The sequence below is a fragment of the Lactuca sativa genome, chromosome 2, assembly GCF_002870075.4.
Source record: "Lactuca sativa cultivar Salinas chromosome 2, Lsat_Salinas_v11, whole genome shotgun sequence".
NCBI classification, from domain to species: domain Eukaryota; kingdom Viridiplantae; phylum Streptophyta; class Magnoliopsida; order Asterales; family Asteraceae; genus Lactuca; species Lactuca sativa.
Window position 1 is genome coordinate 182,363,132 of NC_056624.2, and position 16,814 is coordinate 182,379,945.

Consider the following 16,814-nt stretch of genomic DNA (forward strand, 5'->3'; position numbering starts at 1 on the left):
AAGCAGTGGTATCAACGCAGAGTACTAGAAGAACAAGTTATTTCATATTTTTCTCTTAGAGTTGTTCTTGATATGTTTTGGTTCATAGATGACGATTTTCAAAATTTAAAATCTAGACATGATTTGGAAGTGAATCAAGTCAATATCTCAGTTTTTCGTTTCAGTTGATGTCGATTCAAAATGACGATTGAGAGGGTCATTGATATACCTCTTGTTGTCGGTGAGAATGAAATTGTTGATGAATTGAACTCTTTCATGTTTTACAAAAGTTCAAAAGGATATTAAGAACAGATACTTCAAACCCAATCAAAGGAAGATCAAAAAGAAGAAAAGAAGTTTAAGAAAATATGGGTTCCTAAGCAAAAGGCTTCAACACCTGGAACAAAACCCAACAAAGTGATCCAAAGAAAGAAATGGATTCCAATGATTTGGTATAAAAATATTCTCTATTTTGAAAATAAAGAAGCAGGTTCTTTCAATTAACAATTTGAATTGAAACATATATATATGTTGTCCTTGCTGAAGTCTAGTTCCAAAATGCAAAAAGAAAAGTTCAAAGTATATTCCCAGCAAGAAGACTCCAAAGCAGTTTCTCTATATTAGAAGTTTTTCATTTCCAAAACAAAAGCAATCTCAAATCTCAAAACCTACTACATAACTGGAAGTTGCTGTATGTATATTACATATACAACCAAAAAAGATGAGGAAAAGGAGGGGTATAACTATAAACCTTTAATAACCAGGGATGGATGCAAACCGATAGCCTTGTGCCCCCCTCCATGAATAATACGCGATTCGAGTCTCATAGAAACCTAAAACAAATGAATCATCATCATCATCAAGAAATAAGGAATTCTTCAAAATTTAAGTATTTAACACTATACTTAATAATATATGATTAATGTAGGGTACCTGGGAGGAAGGTGAGTGCACCAAGTCCTAACAGGCCATATGCTTGGGACTTGTCTCCTCCCATGTGACCTGTGAATATGAAGATTGAAAGAAGAAGAAGACAACATCCAAGAAAAAGGAGAAAAAGTGCAAGGGCAATGGATTTCCATGGGACTTCATCCAAGCTTCCTGGTGAGTAGTCAAACCGAGGGTCGTATCTTCCTTCATTGCCTATACGATCATTGTCTTCATCAGGAAGACGACTGTAATTGATGTTCCTCCTAGATGCCATGTCACCTTCACTTCAAATTTAACAAAAAGAAGCACTCAGATCAAACTGCTTTGGAAAACATCATTGTTGATTAATGCTATGGTGTTCCTTCTATCTAAGATTCCAACTTCTTTAATGCACTCATGTATATGTATGGGTAGATAAAGTGTGTATATCATCAACTTTTGTGTATGAAGAATGCATCTTTTTTAGCAGATAATGTTTTTATTATGATGTAAATACAAAAACAGATCATATAGATGTCAAATGAAGTTCCAACTTGGACAGTAAAACCCATAAATAGACAAGAATTAACTTACTAGTTACTACACAATCATTATCATTTCCCTGTATATGCTCTCATGATTGTGATTTAACTTGATGGTGGAGTGCCCTAGCAGGATGCTTCTAATGATGTTATCCATACATGATTATCATTTTCCATTAGAATCATGAGATGCATCAACCATTTCATCCCTCTTTGCAAAGCTGGTTATATTTCTAATTGTTGTTTACACTTACTTACCTTCTTTGATTGCATTCAAAATGAAAACAGTAACAAAGTGACAGATCATGATCAAAAAGCAACATCTTATTGCGATTCGTATGGTGACTTAATTGTAGTGCTACGGACGCATATAGAGACAGACAGCAGCAGAAACAAACTATACAATATAGATTATAGAGTATCAACTACTAATTAACCTATTTCAATTTGAACACACCAGACTGAAATAGTTAGGTCACAATACAAAATACAAACCGAAAGTACCGAAAGAACGGAAGGATTCCATTCACAATTCTTAATCACTAACAATTTAAAAGCACCTCTAAACTTGGGGGGAAAGCAATGATTCATAGAGCTAATAATTAGGTCGGATAATAAGAACAGCTTACCCGAGGATTGAGATCAATCGCTTGCTTTGAGTATTTGAGAGAAAGAGAGATGGATCAAGGATGGAGGATTTCAGTTGATCCAGAAAATAGTTTCGCCTCTGCCGTTCCTCCAACACGAAGAAATCCAGACCTATCACGGCCTATTTTCCACAACCCTGTGGTCGACCAAAATTGAATTGACCAACGTGGGTCCTTTACCCAAAACTAACGTGGATTTTTAAAAATATGGTTAGGATTAGCAAAAACCGAATTATCAAATCGAAAAATACTTAAAAATCTAATCTAACAAATAACAGATGGTGTAACTTTTTAGTTTGTAAAAATACTAGGTTAATGACTTAGGAGGGTAAAAGGACTATTTCTAAACGGTAATAACAATCATATTGGTCTAATACGCACAAAAAAAAAACCTTAGTAACCTAATACAGACAAACTGGAAACCTTATTACCCTCCTAAGTCATTAACCCTAATTATTTAGAAAACATGCTTATTAATCAGTGTGACTGATTTGTTTGACTGAAAGTAGTTGCTTCCATTTAAACTTATCTCACAACCCTTCCAGAACTTCTAAGTCCAAAAACTCATATGATTTATGATCTTCATTACATAAATATGCAACATTTTATCAATAACTTCTTTTTTGTCATTTAAATGTTTACATGAACACATCCATATGTACAAAAACAATCTCACTTTGATACCTTTCATCAATGTCTACATTTGATAACGAATGAAAATCTAAAAACAACAGGGACTTGCAGATGATGTCTATTATCAATTATTTTATAAAAAGCAAAACCACAACATGAACTAAGAAACTGAAGTTGCAAAATGAATAAAAGAATCAGCATATAAACAAACACATACAGACTATAGACAACACATAAACGGAAGTTTATAAAACATGAAACTTAATGACAGGAAAATTAAAAACTTAAAGGAGACTTTATAGAAAGAAAGATCACCCTTACTTGTCACAAATGGTTGAAGACATCAACAAAAAGATCAATCTGACCATATAATCCACATGTTGTCTGATCATGACTTCAGTAGATGAACTACTGAAACGTAAGAATTGCAATTGAACTCTATTAGCATTTGAAAAGGGAATTAGGGTTCCAGAGAAGACGACGAAAGGTTAAAAAAAATTTGGTCCATTTCTCGATTGTGTGTGTCATCCTTGCGTAGGGGCCATGCTAATCTTCTCTGTATCGTTCCAATTTTATCGGATGTCCCCAAAGGGACGACTATAGATGAAGAGCCTCGCCATATAGAGGAGTAGCAGGTTATATGGGACGACGCGAGTTCTAAATGAAGTAGTTTACTATTGATGGTCATATATTCTCAATGTCTTTAAAATTAGGGTTAATGACTTAGGAGGGTAATAAGGTTTTCAGTTTATCCGTATTAGGTCACTAAGGTTTTTTTTTGTGCGTATTAGACCAATATGGTTGTTATTACCGTTTAGAAATAGTCATTTTTACTTAACCGGTAAAAAGGATTATTTCTAAACGGTAATAATAACCATATTGGTCTAATACGCACAAAAAAAACCTTAGTGACTTAATATGGACAAACTGGAAACTTTAGCGGTGCGATGTTGTTTCGTATTTATATATCGCATCTTATTATTCGTAAAAACCACATACCAGAAGTTACATCGTATGATCGTTAAAATTATATTACTTTTTATGTTAAAAAAAAAAAAAAAAAAAAAAAAAAAAAAACAAGATTTTTACTTCCCTAACAAAAACGGGAAGTTAGCTTCAAGACTTTCAATATGTATATTTTGTCCTACAAAAAACCTAAAAAGAAGAAGTCAAAACTAAAATAGAATGTTTTTTCCAAACTAAAAGATTTTTTTAACAACAAACTACACTTATTATATTACTCATAAATCCATATATGTTTCTAATGAGACTTAAACCCTCAATTTCAAAGAAGAAGGATAATACCTGATACCGCTGGTTAGATGCTAACAAAAAAAGACAATTATGTTATTTTTAGGTCTTTTCACACAAATGACTAAAATACGAAAAATATTGTTATTGTATTAATATTTTTTCTATAAGTATCACAAATTAGCGATTTGCACGTTCGCAGATGGACTCAGTATATTTGTGATTTTGCGTCCAACTGTGATTTCTCCTTTTTCAGGGGTATAAAAACTTTTCTTCTTTTATTTTTCAAACTTTTTTTAAAGAACTCTCTCTTTAGAGGCACTATGGACGATTTCATTTTTCAAATAATTTTCAAAGTTTTTGTTGAAGAATTCATTTTATTAAAAATGTTTTAAACAAATAGTATTCCAAAGAAATAAGAATTAAATTGATAATTTTTTGCAAACTTTATATATAATAAGATTGTTTCGTAGTTAAACTCTATTAATTTTGTAGTAAAAAAAACGTAAAATCGCAGGTGAGATGAGAGGAAATCGCAGATAAACTTAGTTCATCTGCGATTTCAGTCAAAGATTGGAGTATTTATATGAAAAAAATAAAAATAAATAAATAAATAAACTGCGAAGGTACAAGTCGTTAAAGCACGACAGTGCTTTAGCAATGTACGTTCGTAGATGAAACACTAAAATCACAGATGAGATTAATCCATCTGCGATTTTCATGGCTATATTTGTAATTTGAGTTATTTTTACTACTTTCCACAAAATAATTAAGGAATTTGGTTAGATTTACCATTTTCTCTTATTTAATTCTAAGTCTATGATTTCATATAATTTGTTTTCACCATAACAATAATGGTTTCTTTAAATTTATTATTACAAGATACATATTTTATAGATATAAAAGTTTTCAACAAACTCAAAATTTAAAGCTTATGATAAATAGTTAGTTCTTATCGTTCGCTCTATAATTTATTTTCTAATGACAATTTAATTCATTAGTATTGTTTACGGTTACAATCACAATCAAAAATCACTTTTTACCAATCTAACAAATTATCTATTATACATATTGAGTAAAATAAGAGGAAAAAAATTATCAATTTAAATTCTCTTAGAAAATGTAAGATGTGTATAAAAATAAATAAATAAACATTATAAATATATATAAATACCAACGTTGTGTTTGTGATGTGAAAATACTATAGCTAATAGTAATTTTAAAATGCATTGTTTACAACTTAAGACGTCACTAGTGGGTCTCACAATTTCTTTATTTGTATTCTTCTACAACAATTCAACATTTAACAAAATACATAAATGGCCGTTACATATTCTATTGACTAAAGTGTAAATTTGGTCCCTATGGTTATTAGGAAAATGTGGATGGAGTCCAAAAAGGTTTCAACTTGCACCACTGGTACAAAATCATAAATTTATTGTGGTTTTGGTCCCTGAAAAAGTTGAAAAGACTATTTTACCCTTTAAATTTATTTTTTATATATTTTATATTTTTTTAATCCTTTTTATTTTTAAAAATAAATAAGAAAATAACAAAGCCAGCTCATCCACCCCTCCACCGTACCTCTCTCTCTCTCTCTCTCTCTCTCTCTCTCTCTCTCTCTCTCTCTCTCTCTCTCTCTCTCTCTCTCTCTCTCTCTCTCTGATCATGTTCTTAATTTTGCATCCCATGTTCTTCAAATCAAAGAAACCTCATTCCTTCTATGATTATTTTGAGTTCATACATCAAATCCTTTCTCCCTTCACCTTTATTCCAACAAACCCATCTAAATAAAAATTATTAGAGAGAAAGGGATAATGGATTAGAATCAAGATTGGATCTAATTTGGTTCCATCTTCCTCACGTCACAATCGATTTCACACCGGACCTCCATTACAGATACCATCTTCTCCTCCAAGCTACCATATCTACACATCAACCATATTCACCACTGTTTACCGAGATCGCTACATCACCATCTTCACAGTCTATCATCTCAATAGCTAACACCACCACCTAGAATCAAAAATACAAACCAGTAAAAAACACCTTTGTTCTTCCATGGTATAACAGACCCATAAATCAATTCCTCGATGGGAAGAGGTGAGATACAGACAAGAAAAACGATCCATATTATTTGATTTCCACATATGATTGAATAAAAAAAGTGAGTGAATTTAGAATTTCTTAAGGGAAGCAGCAAGGGGTACGAAATTCAGATCCAATGGTGTTTAAGGCATCGAAACCCTAATCGTGGTAAGGTCGAAAGGGGATGTTGTTTTCGGTAGCGATGGTGGTCACCCCTTTTACTTTGTGAAGGGGATATTAGGGTTGAAGATGAAGGTGGATCTAAGGAGAGGATATCGAAGGGTATTTATACCATAAACCCGTGAGGTTCAAGCTACCTGGATCAACGATTCTAGAGACCTATACGTTTGCTTCTCGTTTTGGAAAAGCAAATTAAACCCATGTTCGATTGGTAGTGGTTTGGTTGTTGTGATCTTGTCGGGCGACGAAGACAGTGGGTACGTCGGAAGAAGGTGTATCGTAGGAAGAAGATGTTGTGTTCGATCGATGGGTTTTTTTTATCTTCTGTGTGTGTGAGAGAGAGAAAGGGGGATGGAAGGAGGGGGAGAGAGAGAGTGAGTGAGTGAGAGAGAGAGAGAGAGAGAGAGAGAGAGAGAAAGAAAGAAAGAAAGAAAGAAATAGAGGTATAGGAGAAGGTACGATGGAGGGGTGGGTGAGCTAGCTTTGCTTTTTTTTTTCAAAAATAAATATAAAAAATATAAAAAAGAAATTAAAAGGTTAAAATAGTCCTTTCAACTTTTTCAGGGACCAAAACCACAAGAAGTTTATGATTTTGGACCAGTGGTGCAAGTTGAAACTTTTTTGGACTCCATCTACATTTTTCTGATAACCACGGGACCAAATTTGCAGTTTAGTCTATTCTATTCATAACAATTTACATCTATTTTCTTACTTTTGTTTCACTTTTTACCATTGAAATCAAATTAACCTCCATTTATAACCAATTCTTTTTTCTTTTCGTTTTTTACCCTTATAATCCACATGTTCTAAAACATTCTTAACAATAGATACCCTTTTTTATTTTTATTTGCCATTTGCGGCCCTTTAAACTTTTTTTCATTTTTTATCATAAAAAACTACATTTTTATAAATACACGTTGTAAGATCGGTATATACAATACTATCGACCTTATATATTTTTCTACCAACAACTACAACAGTAATTGTCTTTTATCAATACAATTGTTAAATTCAATTAAAAAACATATTGGACCCGTTGCAGCATATGAAAAAAAAAAAAAACTAGATACAAACTGTAATCTACAGTGTCTCTTACAAAATCACTATAGCTTCAAAATGAACAAGGTACAAGTTCTTTTTATAGTTATGGCCCGATACAACCCGTAGAGTGGGTGAGACTCCAAGAATATAGCAAGGAAACGGTGAAGGCAATTTGAGACAATTTTCTAGATAATTCATTATACCTCAAAGCATTAAAAATTATATGACAATTGATAACTGACTCCCAGCAAATCAAAGGAACATGCATGCAGAAAAAAAAAAAGGAAACGTGGTTCTAGTTGGAGTACTAACTCCCTTATTGACCATGAGAAAGAACAAGTCTTCCTCCTAAACTTATGCAACATGCAGACTCTTTCAACTGTTTCAATCCATAAACTAGGCAAGCTTCTTCTTATTCCTTTTGGGTTGTTCTCTCTGTTCCTCTGTTGGGCTCCTACTGGTTGGGTCTGATGTTCCAGCTACTGGGGTCGTATCAACTACCCTCTCCTCAACAAGTAGCTCGTCATCAAGCTCGTGCTTATTGCAAAGATCTGGTAGTGGTGTGGGTTGTGGGTTTCCAAAAGCTTGGCCGAGGAGGGATACATGGAAAATCGGATGTATCCTAGATGTGGCTGGTAAGTCCAGTCGGTATGCGACCGTCCCAATTTTATCGAGTACTTTAAAGGGTCCAAAGAAACGTTTACTGGCTTTTTAGTTCGTGCAAGCGTAAGTAAACCAGATCACTGACTTCAAATTGTTTATCTAGTCTGTGTGTATTGGCAAGGTCAGCCATGCGTTGTTGAGCTCGACGCAAGTTATCTTTGACCAATGCTCTCAATTTAGTGTACTCGGATAGTGTGAGATCGACCTCGATAGAATTAGATTGACCTAGTGTATAGTGGTTAAGGTTAGCATGGCTCGCCAATAGAGTGCCTGAAACGGAGACATGTTAATGGCGGAGTGATAGGACGTCTTGTATCAGTACTCCGCAAGATACAAGACTTTGCTCCAAGATTGAGGTTCTTCGCTAGCGATTACCTGCAAATAGCTTTATAAGCACCTGTTAACTACTTTGGTTTGACCGTCAGATTGCGGGTGGTAAGCGGTGGAGTATTTGAGGCGTGTTCCTAACCGCTTAAATATTTCCTTCCAAAAGCTACTGAGAAAGAGTGGGTCACGGTCAGTGATGATACTTTTTGGTAGACCATGTAACCTATAGACTATTTGTAGAAACATAGAGACGAGTGTTATAGCTGTGAATTTAGTGGGAAGGGCAAGGAAATGAGCAAACTTCAAGAACCGGTCGACAATGACCAAAATGTCTGTTTTACCCCCTGATGTTGTAAGGTGGGTAATAAAATACATAGATATATCGGTCCATACTTGGGAAGGAATGGGAATGGGTTAAAGCACTCCATAGGCTTCGGAGCAGGCTCATATGTCCCGATATCTGAGTATGCTCAAGAGGGATATCAGGCAGTTTGTGTCTACGCAGAGGTGTGAGACCTTGTTGGAGTTGCAGGAGGCCGCCAGGCGGTGTGAGTTGGAGATTGAGTTGCAGTTGCGAGAGCTCAGGCAGGCTCCGGTGCAGTCGCAGCCGGCATCGAAACGGTCCAAGACCGTTGATTCTAGATTGGGAGATCAGAGCAGCCACACTTGTGGGAAGTGTGGGAAGGGTCACACCGGAGTTTGTAGGTCCGGTGGTGCATGCCGCAAGTGCGGAAAGAAGGGGCACTATGCGAGGTATTGTCGGCAGACAGCCCCGGTTCGGGATTTGAGGATTTGTTATCATTGCCATCAGGTTGGACACTTGAGGGTCAACTGTCCACAGCTTGCTACAAGACCGGTGCAGGCTCCAGCACCGGCCACTTTGAGGATTATGGGTGGAGGTCAGGGTGGAGCGGAGCCCACAAGGGCTCAGGGTCGTGCTTTTCAGCTTACAGCGGAGGAGGTCAGGGCAGTGCCGGATGCAGCTGCGGGTATGTTTCTTTCTTGATGTCTTGTTATTTGGTTATTTTTGTGGAGTATTGTTTATCTGCTAGTCTCGCTGTTGGATTTTTGGTATTGTATTCGTTGTTCCTTGAGGGTTGTGGTATGGTTATGGATTTGGTGTTGGAAATCTCATTGGTTATCATTCATAAGGATTATTAGTGGGAATCTGGCTTTTGGTCTGAATGTCGGGTAGCATCTATAGTCTGAGGAGTGGTTAGCTGAAGATCGGGTTTCTTTCTAGCTGGGATGATCAGTGTCATTATGAATTTGTGACGATTGCTCGTTCTGGTAGGAATCAGTTCGCGTGTAAGGGTTTGTGATGAGTAGGGTTGTCGAGGGAGGTCGGTGATAGCGACCGGTAATTGATAGTCAATGCTCTAAGTGGGGGAGAATTGGAGAATTCTCCGGAAGATCGATAGCATGAGAGGTTGTTTAGCTGTTGAGATTCAGCAGCGGTTCTGACAGCCGAGCGTAGGCTGGTATGAGCAAGTGTCGGAAAGGCAGGGCAGGATGCAGACCAAGGGTGATTGATTGTGGAAGGCCTGGGATCAGGCCTGGTTTGAGTATGTAGGGTGGAGATAGAGTTCGGAACCCCTAGAGGGCTAGAATGGTATGCATGGGAGAGTTTTCTAGAGGGATAACGCGGGATGATGAATGCTAGTTGAGTGGTCCGGATAGACTGAAGGTCGGTGGGCGTACCAGTTAGGCCGAAGGCTCGAAGAACGGTCTAGACAGGCTGAAGGCCCTGGAGGGCGGTCCATACCTGTTGAAGGGTCTGAGAGTGGTCCAGATGGGCTGAAGGCATGGTAAGGCGGTCCAATCATGCTGAAGACTCTGCATGTGTTGATATATCTGTATGAGGATATGGAATGAGTATGTCGTGATGTGATAGCATCAGTGGGTCTAGCCCCGGGTATTGATCATCGATTAGTTGAAGGTAGTGCATGGACTCGAGAGTCTTTGCGATCAGATTTAGAGTATGTGTGGTGCATGGGATAGCGGTTATGTTATAAGAAATGGTGTAATATTGGGTGAGCACCGTGGCACTTGTGATAGTGTCAAGGCAGCCAAGTGGATTTCCTTGGTAAGGAAAGGGAAAGGAATGTAGCTCCGAGAGGGAGTGTAAGTTCACGGAAGTGAAAGCAGTAGTGCAGAGTTATGATTGGAGTGTTCCAATTATGGTCATTGAGCAGCGTGTTTGCGACAGTGGTATCGAATCACATCCGGATTGGATGTCTGCCGAGGTCACGGAAGGAATTCCGAGGGTGTAGAGCCAAGAGGCTCAGAAGGGATGCAGGGATGGAGTCTTGGATTCCCATCTTGATTTTGATCAAGGAATTGTGTATGTAGTGGTAATTCATCATGGGGGATGTTTGGAGGTGTCGTCAGTGCATCGGGTTTTCCCAACCCGAGGATGTTAGAACCAGTCCGGCATGGGTATGAGATTGCGGAGGAGAACTCATGGGAGTTGCTCTGAGACTGAAGGATGTGACCTTCTGTCAACCTGGAGTGGATAGAGTTGGACTCCGATCGGGATTCTGGTGGTTCAGGGTTATTTCTAGCTCGAATGAGTCAAGTGATTGGCATGATTTGGAGCAAGTGAAGTATCATGTAATGGTACTTAGCTATTAAGTGGAGTTATCTGAGGATGAGGCCGGTGGCCGGCTTGAGGCGGTGGTCAAAATGCCGCAGGAGAAGAGTTGGGTTTCGGGGGTTGTGTTTTGAGGAATCTGGTTTGGTTAATGTCAGGAGACGCATTGCGAGAGTAATTCTAGAGTTGTGTTGCCGCAGGCTTCGAGGACGAAGCCTAATTTAAGTGGGGAAGAATTGTAACATCCCGAGTTCAGGAGTGCAAATTCAGGGTTCAAAGTGTAAATGTGGAAGGGCAACTCGGCAAGTCCATGGGTGGACTCGGCGAGTAGGGTTGCGACTCTAGTCGCGTGTTAAGTGGCCAACTCGGCGAGTCAGAGGCTAGACTCGGCGAGTAGGTGCTGAGTGGAGAAAACCCTAATTTCGGAGGATGAGCCTTATATAAAGGACATTATGCCCTCTCCCCAGCCTCTTTACCCTCTCTTGAAGTCCAGAAAACCCTAAGGCGCGTTTGTGAGGGATTTGAGAGCATTTGAACCTTGGAGAAGATATTTTGGAGGAGATCTTGGAGAGTTAAGAGGCTTGGAGCAAGGGTCTTTGCTAAGATTCAGATTTCTCTTATGTTGGAGCTTCCTTTTGAGGTATTATTTCGTTGCTTGGGCTGTTATTCATCTAGATTCATCATTTTGGAGTATTTGGGAAGATTAGCTTGTGGTATTTTGAGTTTGGAGGTTGGATCTGAGGTTGCTACCTCAGATCTGGAATGGAGAAGGTCTAGAGTGCATTAAAGTCCCCTGTTCTTGAGTGTTTGGTGAAGCCATCTTGTCCCAAACCCTAGCCCTAGAGTGTAAAATGCCTAGATCTCTTTGGATTCACGTAAAGTTTGCCACTTTACGTGATGGATGGGTTGTAGAAGGGTAGATCTATGGTTTGGATCAACTGCATGGCCTGGAAGGCTTTCTGTATGGGTTAAGATCTAGAGGCACTCGGCGAGTCACAAAGGTGTACTCGGAGAGTTACTTGAAGATGGGCAGGAACTCGGCGAGTTGGAAGAACAACTCGGCGAGTAGGTTGAAGATAGCCTTGGACTCGGTGAGTCTGTTCTTGGACTCGACGAGTCTGGTCGTGAGGTCCTAACTTTCTTCTGGTTGAGCCATGGATCGGTGAGTCAAGGGAGGACTCGGTGAGTTGAGTGCGAGGGGACTCAGAGTTGTGGGACTCGGCGAGTCTCGGGGTGACTCGGTGAGTTGAGTCGCGGATTGGGGCAATTCTGAGCATGGGAACTCGGCGAGTCATCGGGTTGACTCGGCGAGTAGAGTCAGTCAGTAGGTTGACTTTGACTTTGACTTTGACCAAGGGTTGACCAGTTGACTTCCAGGGGCATTTTGGTAATTGTTGGCTTTTGTTTGAGTTCAGTGTTGGTGTCGGCTAGAGGTGGAGATCGTGTCAGTGGTCGGAGCATCTTGGTCTTATCTTTTCAATCGGCAGTTGCAAGGTGAGTTATCCTCACTATATCAACAGGGTCTAAGGCACCAAGGCCGGCCCTTTATCGGATTGTGATCCGGGTATCGTTGTTATGTTATTGCTTTGATATGTTTGCATCCTGGTAGTTAGGGTGGTATATGTTAGAGACCTGGTTAAGGTCGGTATCCTGGTATATAGGATGATGTTATGCTAGTGACCGGTTAGGTCGGTATCCTGGTTAAGATGATGATATGTTATGTGATCTGCTAGATCGACTTGATTGAATGTGAATTGTTATATGATTGAATGTTTATGTGCACATGGTTGTTGGATTGGGGTTTGGGTTGAGGCGGGTCCTACTTTGTGCTGTAGGCCAACATACCCAGGGCGGACCGGTTATCCCGAAGGCCTAGCGAGCGGTCCGGATAGTCTATAGGCCTCAAGAGGGCGGACCAGACGTGCCGAGGCTCGGAGAGTGGACCAGACCGACTGAAGGCCCGGTGCGGGCGGACTAGTCATACTGTAGACTCAGAGAATGGACCAGGTGGATTGAAGGCCCGGTGCGGGCGGACCAATCACACCGTAGACTCGATGTATATGGCTAGACTTGGAGGGTGGACCAGGTGGACCGTTGGCCGGTGCGGCGGACCAGTCTCACAGTAGACCCGAAGTGCATGGTTGTTCTGTGTTCTGTTATGATATGGCATGATGTGCGTGTATGGTATATGTGGTTGGTATTTTGGGGGTATCTCACTAAGATTTTGGGCTTATAGTTGTGATTTAATGTTTTTCAGGTTCTTCAGGAGACCGTGGCAAGGCAAAGGCGTGATCGTACCGCTCCTCATGATTATATTTTATGTTGTGGTTCTGGGAAGACTCTGATAATGATTGTATTGAAAACCTTTTTGTAATAACTTTATGAAACCGAGTTGTTTTTGAAAAGTTTAAATTGGTTGAAATTTTTAGAGCGTTACATTCTAAATCTCATCCCTAGTTAGTACCAACAACTCGTGTGTAAGATCTATTCGTTTACCGGTTGAGGTGAGTCTCTTCACTCTACTTGTGGGTCGAAGACACCAATGTAGAACCATTAGATTATGTTTGTAGGATGCTAGTTGTCTTTGTGACGCTTGTATGCGTTTGTATGTATGTTGGACGAAGCCCATTATGTGTGTTTGGCGAGACCCACTATGTATTATAAACGAGTCGGGCGGGGCCCAATGAGTATCGGGCGGGGCCCGATGAATGTCGGGGGGGGGGGGATGTATGTATGGTATGTGGTGTTATGGGGAACCCACTAAACTTTGTGCTTACGGTTTCATGTTTATGGTTTTAGGTATCTTCCGGTTCCATGGGGAAGAGCTCAACATGATTGTACCGCATCCATCAATGTTCCACATGATTTGACTTGTTTTATACTCTGATGATTATATGACATGTTTTTATACTTTGATGGGATTTCTAAACAAATGAATGATTGTTTTTGATTGATTTAAAGAAAAAAAATTCACTTAGAATTTTTGGAACGTTATAAGAACCTTCCCATCGGGACGGTTTTGGGATGCCCTAATAGGGCATTCTGGAAGCTTCCTCATGATTAGGAAACTGGATAGCTACCTAAATTTGAAATATTTTTATTATACGTTCAAATTATGGTTTCCAAGGTTTTCCAAGTAGTTATAAATATGACCCTATACCTAAGCATTTTTAGCCACTTGTGTATCCAAGAGAATAGCCAGAAATCTAACTCTCCCTCCTATCTCCTCAATAGTCTTCCGGTTCCAGGGTTTGGATATAAACTATTTGAGGAATCATAATTTTAGTGCTAGGCTTTCCAAGATCAACTACAATGTATTGAAGAGAATTGTTTACTTATACATTTCAAAGGTATGTAACCCTAACTTGGTATTTTCGATTACATTAGGGTTCTTGTAGGTTTTGTTGTTCATTGTATGTTACCTTTAAAGTGTTATGACATAGATCCTAATAGGGTGCATGTGCCCTTTAGGAATGGTAACGGGGTGGGTCAACATATCCCATCCCCGAACCCGATAATTGAATTTGGCCCCGCCCCCGACCCAATACCCGACGGGTTTCTTATCGGGGTTCCCCGTCAAGGCAGAAAATTTCCCCGATCCCGAACCCGAACCCGAAACCGGATATAGACCCGAAAATTGATAAAACTACAATAGTACCAAATAAGTTCTTAGCATAATTGAACCAAATATGAAAAAATAAATTCATCACAATAGTACATTACATTTAAACATTAAAACAAACTCAAAATCAAGCAACCTCTTCTACATCCCACCTCGTTGATCCACATAATCAATATTTACTTGATTATAACATGAACCTCCCACCTCTTGACTACTTTCAGTTGGAGCATGAATTTGACTGTTTGAATTCATATCCCCTGAAAAATAACAACCAATGTAATATTAGAAATCAGATACAACAGTTTGTTAAGTTCAAATCAGCTCAAATTCGAAATCAGATTCTTCACAAAATAAGAACTTAGACTCATCAGAAAACATAACTCAATTCAGCATAACAGAAATCAAATACAACAATTTGAAAGGTGTGAACCAAATACAACCATATCTTTAATACCCTTAACAGCTTCACAAGTGTGTCATCTGATGCCCAAAACTGGGACAACATCGAAGCTATGTTATGCCTATAACAGGAAAGAAAATAGACGAGTTGAATCAAATTCATTAAAATTGGGACAACATCGACTAGATCAGAACTCAAATTGAATCAAATTAATCAGAAATCATAACTCAAATTAGCTGAAATTCGACTACATGCGATCATGCGAACAGATTCAGAACAATTGTGCTACATCGAATTAGCAAAAAAAAAAAAAAAAACGTAATCTTACCTGAATGGCAATTGACTAGATTAGAACTAGAATCAACAGGTCGTTGTCGTTGGTGGTGAGTAGATGAAAATGAACGAGGTAGATGGCTAGCATCGATCAAAACTCGATTCAGATTGCAGGTCATTGGCTCACTGCTTACTATGTCTGGTTCCTACGGTCCTGCCTGCCACAAATGAAAATGAATGAGGCAGATGAGACTTCCGAGGGGTCGATAACTCCACGTCTTTTCCGATTAAAAGAAGAGAATACATATGAAAATTTGATTATGTTAATTTTTGTTGTAGGCTGAAAATTGGAATGGAAGAGAAAAGGATACATGATTTTAGGGTTAGAGGTTTGAAGGGCTGAATATATATATATATATATATATATATATATATATATATATATATATATATATATATATATATATATATATATATATATATATATATATATATATATATATATTCGGGGCGGGGCGGGTCGCGGCAGACATCCCCACTCCCTGATCCGAACCCGAAAAAAAACCCGAAACCCGATAAGCTTGCCCGACCCGCCCCTAAATCTTCGGGATTTGGGTTTTCCCGTCAGGTTTGAGTTTTTTTGCCATCCCTAGCACCCTTAAATGTTAAGTGATTTTTTCTGCATGTACATCTATTTTATAACCTATAAAACCCATCAGTTACTACCAATTGATTATTTATTAGAGTAATTTTGATTATTAATAAATATCAACACTTGTATTTAATTGGAAAAACATTATTTTATGAAAATAATATTTACCAATATATTAAGAATTATTTTTTTAGAAAATAATAGTAAAAGAGAACAAAAGTTAGCTTAATATCATATAGTATGATTATTAATGTTGTGTATAATTTTTTGGTCATTTAGAGTAACCAATTGGTTACAACTCAACTAGCTAATTATGTGATATGTATTAAATATTTCACGGCTTGTGTTTTTGACCATTATGGCCAAAAATTGAGGAGCATGGACAAGGATTACTTTTGTGTTGTTTATTACATCTCTCGTACATGTAAGAAAAACGTTACCATTTTTGCTTTTTGGTCTTGGCTTATTGTTGCATGTTTTGGTACTTAAAGAAGGCTTAACTAGTGAATGAGTTCGAGTTGTTAGACACTCTTTCCTCTCACATTTGGCCATTTGGCCGCCAAATCCAAGAGGTAGATGCTCCATTCTCCTCTTCTTCTTTCTTCCATTTGGTGCTAGAGAAATGAAGGCTCTAAAGTTGCTTCACTATAAACACTTACTTGGTATAAGTCTTAAAACTTAAGAACAACTTTATATAAGTGTATATTAGCATATTTTGGTGGTTTAATTTTGCATGATGAATATATTATAAAGAACTTCTCTTTTGGAGTTTCATGCAATATTTCATCAATTTCTAATCTCTTATGAGAATCAAAGTCTTTAAAGGTTGTAACACTTAACTTTCTATGATTGTTTTAATTTTTCTAAGTCTTGCAAAATGATTTTTGGACTTTGGTGAGTTAAAATGGGTTTAGTTTATTCAAACAAAAATATTTCCATTGTTAATTATGTCAAACTTTGTCTCTAACATTATATTATTTTTGAATTGAATAAAAACCCTGACACGTTATTGGT

General features: G+C 38.2%; 1 protein-coding gene and 1 non-coding gene across 3 annotated transcripts; both read right to left on the minus strand.

Moving 5' to 3' along the window:
• Positions 1-575: 575 nt before the first annotated feature.
• Positions 576-2,238, minus strand: LOC111920053 (uncharacterized). 2 transcript variants are annotated; one of them, XM_023915627.3, is made up of 3 exons: positions 2,060-2,238; positions 913-1,188; positions 576-812 (listed from the first exon to the last, which is right to left on the minus strand). In XM_023915627.3, the coding sequence occupies exons 2-3, from the start codon at positions 1,181-1,183 to the stop codon at positions 733-735; spliced, it is 351 nt and encodes a 116-aa protein (XP_023771395.1). In that variant the 5' UTR covers positions 1,184-1,188; positions 2,060-2,238; the 3' UTR covers positions 576-732. The 2 variants fall into 2 exon arrangements, with proteins under 2 accessions (XP_023771395.1, XP_023771394.1); XM_023915626.3 differs by having other exon boundaries at positions 913-1,193; positions 2,060-2,235.
• A 965-nt stretch (positions 2,239-3,203) lies between these two features.
• LOC111920102 (U6 spliceosomal RNA) lies at positions 3,204-3,305 on the minus strand. Its single transcript, XR_002859710.1, has one exon. It is a non-coding gene; the product is annotated as a U6 spliceosomal RNA (small nuclear RNA).
• Positions 3,306-16,814: the final 13,509 nt, after the last annotated feature.